At 52.6% G+C, this 8193-nt stretch overlaps 1 protein-coding gene across 1 annotated transcript; it reads left to right on the forward strand.

Annotated features, from left to right (window-relative positions):
* The first annotated feature begins 484 nt into the window (after positions 1–484).
* LOC100827212 (putative receptor-like protein kinase At4g00960) lies at positions 485–4652 on the forward strand. Its single transcript, XM_003559527.4, has 7 exons — positions 485–2283; positions 2639–2779; positions 2865–2995; positions 3079–3289; positions 3386–3623; positions 3709–3850; positions 3964–4652. Exons 1-7 carry the CDS (start codon positions 1470–1472, stop codon positions 4312–4314), a joined length of 2028 nt encoding a protein of 675 aa, XP_003559575.2. The 5' UTR covers positions 485–1469; the 3' UTR covers positions 4315–4652.
* The last annotated feature ends 3541 nt before the right edge of the window (positions 4653–8193 follow it).

Below are 8193 nucleotides of genomic sequence, written 5' to 3' on the forward strand. Positions count from 1 at the left end.
TTCAGGAAATTTCGGATGATGACGCTAGATAAAATTCAGAACCACAATGCAGTTACAACACACAAAAACCAACAGATGATACAGGCCAGATTTTGAAATTTCCAGAAAATAACAGCAACAACAAAAAAAGTCAGGACCTGCCTGATCCTGCTAAACATTGTGTTGGTGGTTGCCATTCCATGTGAGATAGGAGGGATGCCTATGAGAGCTGCCGGTGCGTCACAGCCTATTCGAATAGGTGCATTGGCTACTGCACATGCAAATGCACCCACCGATCAGCAAAGAGTGATGCTTGGTGAGAACTTGTACCCTCTTGTTGATCAGCTGGAGCATGACCAGGCTGCCAAGGTGACTGGCATGCTTCTGAAAATGGCCCTTCTTGGATGGTCGTTTTCAGCCCGATTACAGGGGTATTTTACGGAGCCCACTAATTTTCCGGTCCAACCTCCAAAACTCACTTGGTTGGTCGTTTCAGGATTCTTTTCCGCTTGTTTCCAGCCCGTTACGCCCGGAAAACAATGCAGACCTCTGGAGGCCCGGATAACTACACGAGGGAGACGCAGAGACGGAGATCGACACAAAGAGAGAGGCGACGGGACGAGAGAAATCCATCGCGTTGGGTGGCAGCGATGCCGGCATGTTGAGGCGATGCAGCGACGAGATCGAGCGGAGGCGCTGCCGCCGCCGGCTGCGACAAGGGGATCTAGCGGCGGCTTCGATCATGGGATCCAGCGGTGGCTTCGACCATGGGATCCAACGGCGGCTTCGACAATGCGAGCGAGCTGCGACAGGGGAATCCAACGGCGGCGGCGGCGGCGGCGTTGGGATCTAGCGGCGGAGGCGCAGCGGCAGCGGCCGGGATTCAGCGACCGCGACCGCGACAACGAGATCCCAATCCCCGATTTGATCCAATATCTTGTTGGTTTTGTGTTCTGGTATTTTTATGAATCCAAACCAATTCGTACGTGTGTCGATTTTGTAGTTTTGATCGGATTTCTTGCTGGTTCTTTGTTCTGGAATTTTGGTGAAATCAAAAGAGAACTGGTCCTGTCATTAAACGTAATATCTTCTCCCAAACACTGGAACGTAGGATTTTTTGATTCACCCGTAATCTTTAGTGCACGCTATAATACACCTGTGGGAATTTACAGGTGAAGAATTTTACCTAGTTCCCAAGCGGGGCAGGTGTTGCACCTGCTAGGGTCGCCAGATGCTCTGGAGGCCAAGGTTGGCGAAGCCATGGAGGTTCTCTGTAGGCTGTAGCGCTCAGCAGCAGTGCGGCAAAGGTGCCAAATAGAACTCATCTTCCGCATCGTGGTCTCGTGGACTAGTCATGGTCAACAGCCCCATGCGACGCGCCAATCGGCCCATGAAACCGTCTGTTCATTTCCTCTGCTTTTCATAACCTTCTCCAGAGAGCAGCAAGCCACCAGCTTGTGAGTGTAGTAATTAGTCAACCGTTGGCAACAATGGCACCCTCCCCACGACCACGAGCCATGCGCGGCCTGCTCTCTCTACTCCTCCTCCTGGTCGCCGCAGCCAACGCCGACGACGCTCTGTTCAACGACTGCCCGAGCAACACGAACTACACCAGAGGTGGCGTCTTCGAAGCCAACCTCGACGCCCTCCTCTCCTCCCTACCAGTCTCCGCGGCCGCGCAGTCCGGATTCGCGAAAAATACCACCGGTGCAGCGGCGCCGGACCAAGCGTACGGGCTCGCGCAGTGCCGCGCCGATCTCAACGCATCCGATTGCCGCGCGTGCCTCGACACCTCAGTCCGGGACATGGCCAGCAAATGCCCCGGCCAGAAAAACGCCATGCTCTTCTATGACGCTTGCGTGCTCCGGCACGCCAACGTGAGCTTTTTCGGCGCCGACGACACGTCGCGCGAGTACCCCCTGGCGAACCCGGGGAACGCCACAGAGCCCGAGCGGTTCACGCCGATTCTCGGCAAGCTGATGGGCAACCTAGCTCGAAGGGCGGCGTTCGAGTCTCCGCGGATGTTCGCCGTCGGCATGACCAGCCTCACGCCGTTCGTGAATATCTATGGCATGGCCGAGTGCATCCGTGACCTCCGCGCCGACGACTGCAACAGCTGCCTCGTAGATGCCGTCTCCAGGATTCCCTCCTGCTGCGACGGGAAGCAGGGCGGCCGGGTCGTCTTCCGGACCTGCTCCGTCCGGTTCGAGGTGTACCCTTTCTACAACGTGCAGGCCACTGAGGCGGCAACAGGAGGCGGCGGAGTTAACGGTAGCGACAACTCCGGCGGCCCAGCAAGCACCGGTGAGTTATTTGTCTTAGTTCTCTGTGAACTTTGTGTTTATGGGCCCTCACGTGCTTGTTGTAATGCCGATGTTGACACTTGTTTTGTTGACCGCTTGTGTAAGTTGCGTTAACATTTCTCCTCTCCAGTCCCCATCCAAAACAGTTTTTCTTCTTTCTTTCTGACTTCCTCTTTCTATCTTGCGTTTCCATTGGACAAATAACACCGAAGTCTTGCTCTTAATTAGTGTAGTTGACAGTCCAGAAAAGGACTGGAGAGGAACAGGAACTTCTTAATGGGACTATTCTTTGTTTTGACAAAACTTAATGAGACTAATCTGATTTCTGACAATGACAAACGTTCACCGCCGTGCAGGAAGCAATGGCACAGTCAAAATAGCTCTCGCCGTCTTAATTCCTGTTGTTGTTGTGCTGTTGGCGCTGCTGGCCTTTGCGTTCTACCTCCTCTCTAAGAGGAACAGGAAACCGCACTGGCATGTGCAGATTGCAAGCGCAGGTAAATTCACGTTTTTATTGTTGCTTCATGTCTGTGACAAAAAACTGTTAGGCCAGTAACTTCCAGGTCAATTAATTTTGAACAGAAAATGGAAATGGAGACGAAATGATGAGTTCAGAATCTCTCTTGTACGATTTGAGTACTCTACGAGCTGCCACAGACAATTTCTCGGGAGACAATAAGCTTGGAGAAGGCGGATTCGGCCCGGTGTACAAAGTAATAGTGAAAATTATTTTGAGCACTTTACTCGGTGAAATTGCATGGCAAACCATCCAATGATCAATTCATATGTTCCTCAGGGCATACTGCTGGATGGGCGAGAGATTGCAGTGAAGAGGTTATCGACAACCTCACAGCAAGGGCCTCTGCAGATGAAGAACGAGGTTGTCTTCCTTGCAAAGCTTCAACACAAGAATCTAGTGCGCCTGTTAGGTTGCTGCATCGAAGAGGATGAGAAGCTCCTTGTTTATGAGTTCCTCAGCAACAAAAGCCTCGACAAGATTCTATTCGGTATGACGTATAATGTAGCTAACTACTCAATTCAATATTCCTAGCAATATGGAACTACCATGCATTCAATCATGTGTCATCAATTATATCATGCAGACCATGGAAGGCAGCAAGAGCTCAGCTGGGCTAACAAACACAAAATCATCCAAGGGATCGGTCGTGGTCTTCTTTATCTTCATGAAGACTCGAGGTTGACGATCATTCATCGGGATCTCAAGGCGAGCAACATCTTGTTAGACCCCGAAATGAACCCCAAGATCTCTGATTTCGGCCTCGCAAAGTTATTTACGATGGATGCAAGTGTGGGAAACACAAGCCGCATCGCCGGAACATAGTGAGTTTCGCTGCCTCAGAGTTCCATCAGCGACATTAATTAGTGTCTACTTGAACTTAGCTTCAGATATATCCGTGAAATCCAGTGGATACATGGCGCCGGAGTATGCCCTGCACGGTATCTTCTCGGCCAAGTCAGACGTTTTCAGCTATGGCGTCCTTGTTCTGGAGGTCGTGACGGGCCGCCAAAACGTGTACGGCCAAGATTCTGAAGATCTTGTATCGTCTGTAAGCCCTTTTCCCCCTACCAATTCAGACGCTCTACAACCAGGAATAGAAGTGACTGATATATCCTTGCCATTAAGGAAAGGCAATCAGTAACTCTGTACATGCATGGACAGATCTGGAGGCACTGGAGCCGTGGGGACGTGTCGAGGTTGCTGGAGAGCTGCTCTGCTGACGGGCTCCGGCCGCAGGAGATGTTGCGGTGCATCCACGTAGGGCTGCTCTGTGTCCAAGAGGACGCGCACCTTCGGCCCGGAATGGCGGCCGTCGTCGTCATGCTAAACAGCCGCTCCATAACGCTGCCGGCGCCGACAGCACCGGCCTTCATTGTTCCGAGCCGTGTGGTTGACAACCCGGAGGGTGCGAATGCGTTTGCGCTGGGGATGAGCATGAGGCACGAGGCTCCAAACGGAGTTTATGTGCCATCAATAAATGATGCTTCCGTTTCTTATTTGGAACCACGGTGATGGATTGTCGACAAGCACACTTCACTACGGCTTTTAGTTATCAGCGGCCTGAGACATAAGCTTTTTTCAGTCGATCTCGTCAGCTGTCAATCTTGCGTATTAAGAGTCGTCGAATAAGAGGTATTTGTTCTGTTTTTGGGGTGGGCTGCAGGCATATACTAGCAGGCCCATTTGTGGTTGGGCTCAGAAACGATTGTTTCTTCATTATGTTTTCCTGGATTCTTTTGTTTCATGCAAGCTTGTATTTTTTTTTTCTGTTTACTGTGCTAGTCTGGATACATGTGGTGTGCTACTAGGACCTTCTTCTTTTTCATATCCAAATTGCTATTTGTCATGAACTCTTCACCGTTGGATTTCTGGGTTTGTGCGGATCTTTACATCTTAGCACAAATTGTTTGAATTGTGCACTGAAACAACTATAGTTGCACCAAAAAATTAAGTGTGCAATTACAATGCAAATGATTGTGGAAAGAGAAAGATTAAAAGATCCAGAAAGATGCAATTCGTCTTCCACGGGAAGTTACACTGCCAAATATATCACCAAACTCTTGAGTGCTACCATCTGCCTCCTCCCTCCTCCCTCCCCCGCATTGCCGCCACCGGAGGACGGGCCGGCGAAGTCGGGCGCGTCCTGGGAAGGTGGCGGCGGGGTGGATTTTCGCCTTCTTACGTGCCTGGGGCACGGAGGCGCGAGGGAGGCCGCCGGGGCGTCGTGGCTTCGGTGGCGGCGCTGGATCCATGGCTCGCGTGGCAGGATCCGGTGATGGAGGCGCCGGATCCGTGGTTGGTGGTGTTGGATCCAGTGGGTTCCGAGGTGTTGGCGCGAGGCGGCATTCTCGGTGTGCGGGCCCGTTCTGGGCCTGGCAGGCCTCCCCAACCATCCCCGTTGTGAGCTCTGGGGGAAACCTCATGTTCAGGTTTTCTGGACCGGATGATGGCGGTGCTCGGCGTCGTTCTCCATATTGATGGCATTGTCTTTGGAGTTGACACCGGCTCCGGTGGATGGAGGCTTGTAGTTGCGTTGCGATTTGTGCGGCGACGACAATGGTGACGTGGGATGCAGGGTCTCGGCGTGGTCTTTGGCGTCGACCGTTTGTGGTCTTCTGTCTTTGTCCTTGCAGCGATCTATGTGTAAGCGATGGTGTCGGAGCTCTAGCCTTGCAGAGTTCCCTTCTGTGTCTGCTTGAGTGAAGTCGGAGTCGCCGGTCGGGGGTGTTGTTGCCGATGACGATGACGTTGTGTGGTGGACGCGCTGGGTGCCTCCTACGGTTTGGTGGCGAAGGTGCCTCGTGGAAGGTGGTTCGATGTTCGGCGATCTACAGCGCAAGACCTGCCTTTCTTCCTGTCTGAGCTTGTACTCAAAATCGGAGCTGCCTTGTCATCGACGTGTGGGCTGACTGTTTGGCATACGTCGACGTGGGCTACAGGCGATTGTCGCGATGAGGGCTTGTTGGCAGTATTTGCGGTGAAGTCGGAGTCGCCAGCTCGAGGAGTGATGTGTGATGACGATGTGTTTGACACAAAAAATACTTAAAAAGTATCTCCCATGCGCTGGTGGAAAATTAAAACGCGGACGTAACAGTGTACCTAAATACACAAATAAAACATATAGGGAAATATGCATTTTATTAATCTCAATTAGAGAAACAAAATTACAATTTCCCTTAAACGGAGTGCGCTCCGTGGCCTGCAAGCGCGGCCAATATGACATGGGCGATTGTGGTGTCTTGGTTCACGAGGCCTCGTAAAGCTCCCGCTTAATTACTCCCGCGGCTCGAGCCACGAGACACATCCGATTAAGCTGCTGCAATGGTCGTCGTCTTCGAGTCTCTCGTCTTCTCCATGTGCTTGGTGTAGACGGTGGTGGTGCAGAGGTGAAGGCGAGTTCGCCCATCACTCCGGCGATGCTGAGCCATAGCGCTCCGGCTTGTCATGTCCAATGATGAAAGTGTCTATAGCCTCGTCGGCTTAGACAGGTAGGTGGCCTTCGCCTTGTCGGTGCCGGGCCTGGTGATGTCCGCCTTACCGGTGTCGGACGGGATGACTTGCTAGCACCTCCTCGGTGCAAGCAAGTAATGGGTCACCTCATCAGAGAAGAACTAGTCGGGGTTGGACGATGTCGAGGATGACTTTTGGAGTAGAGATCGGTGGTGGTGTTGACGGCGATGTGTGGTGGATGCCGTGTATGGCGGTGTCTCGATGGGCACCGCGTGGAAGGCCGCCTGAGCGGCAGCGGCTAGCGCGTTGCCAGGTTGATGAAGAATACACCAAAGCGGGCCCCATGCATGGCAGGCGTGAAGAGGAAGGAATATACCCACAAGCTGCTAGTCACAGCCCGCGGTGACATGTCGCCATCATCTCCAGCAGCGACCGGCAGAAGCCTTCGCAGGCCGGCGGTTGACTACCCGGCATTGAGGATACCGGTGGCCGGCAATCTCGCGGCGAGGCCTAGGAGCATGTGTGCACGAACACAAGACGACTTTTATCTGCATAAAAAATAATTAGGTTCTAATCTGAAGTCGTGTGCAGGTCCAAGCTGGGACACACGCAAGAAGGGATCAACACCCTTGGTAGATCTGGATTTCGGCGAACAACACCCGTGGGGTGTCGACGGTGAGGGCCCGTCCATGGCGCCGATGGCGACGGCCACGCCCGGGTCGATGGCGTTTTCCTGTGGCGATCGCTGCCGCGGCCGGCCGACAACGGGCAAGGTGCCACGGGCATACACCTCGTCGTCAAACTCCAGCTGCTTGGTGTCCTTGTAGCTGCAGTAGCTGCCTGCAGCCACGTCCTTGATTCTTCCTCTGCATAGGAAAGAAACACTAGAGGATATTACCTTCTTGATGCATGGCCATTGCCCTTTGTCTCACCTCACGGCTGAGGCTGCCATGCCCAGACACGCGGCCTGGAGTGCCCGGCAGAGTCGGCCCTGTACGTACGTGAGTTGTGGTTAAACCTTCTCTTGTGCGGCTGGACGCCGCCCATGCCCTGGGCGCCGCCGCCGTGTCACGCCTCCTGGCCGAGGTCGCCGCCCTCCGTCTAGGGCACGCGCTGCCGCCCTTACCTCATGGACGAGGCACCGTCGCCGCCTGGGGCGCGTCCTCCTCCCGTGCTCCTGCGTTTCCTGGAGGTGGCTCCCCTCCCCCGGTATGTCCTGGTTCCTGGTATTTACAGACACGGCAAAGGCGGTAGGTTTCAAAGAAGAGAAGGCAGTCCGGAGGATTTCCAAAACAACTAATATTTTGCGATTGATTGCCAATCTCGCTGATGCTTTCCAAAGTAATTGACAGCTTTTCATATTTCCTTCTATGAGCAGCGCCAGAAATCTTCACGCGCACGTAGGGCATGCAGCAGCTAGCATATGGCCGATATATACACATGCATGTGCTGTTCGTGGTGTTTAGCTAATTGGAGCTCACACACGTATATGCATGCATGCATAATATGGAATTATGGATCAAATTAAGGAGGACTGCATGCGCATTGTCTGAACTTGTACCCATGTAATATATTTTTATGCATGTCTAAAGATATAATTGATACAAAATCTCATCGAACACGATGACACATTCAAACAACATCGACGACGGTCTTCTCCCTCGATAGTTTGTGTGTACTGTGTTTGGTAGCCAAGTCGGCTTGTGGTGTCCTTGGGGCTGTCATATTTGATGGCTCTTGGAAGTGTTGTAACGGTTTTTGCCCGGTTTTTCGTTAATTAACCGCCGATCGAAACTTCTTTTTTATTAATGAGATGAGGCAAAGCTTTTGCCTCCGTTTCGAAAAACACTGCCAAATATGCCTATCTGGGACTTTTTATTGGGAGAGCGCCGGCGAGATGTCAGTTCTTCTTATGGCTGGCATGCCGCGACCAATGTTGGA

Source organism: Brachypodium distachyon, chromosome 1 (genome assembly GCF_000005505.3).
Source record: "Brachypodium distachyon strain Bd21 chromosome 1, Brachypodium_distachyon_v3.0, whole genome shotgun sequence".
NCBI lineage: Eukaryota > Viridiplantae > Streptophyta > Magnoliopsida > Poales > Poaceae > Brachypodium > Brachypodium distachyon.

Coding starts and splice junctions, on each gene's coding strand:
- LOC100827212 (XM_003559527.4), top strand. CDS start 1,470: ATGGCACCCTCCCCACGACCACGAGCCATGCGCGGCCTGCTCTCTCTA. Junction 3,624..3,708: donor AGCCGCATCGCCGGAACATA/GTGAGTTTCGCT, acceptor CGTGAAATCCAG/TGGATACATGGCGCCGGAGT. Junction 3,851..3,963: donor CTGAAGATCTTGTATCGTCT/GTAAGCCCTTTT, acceptor ATGCATGGACAG/ATCTGGAGGCACTGGAGCCG.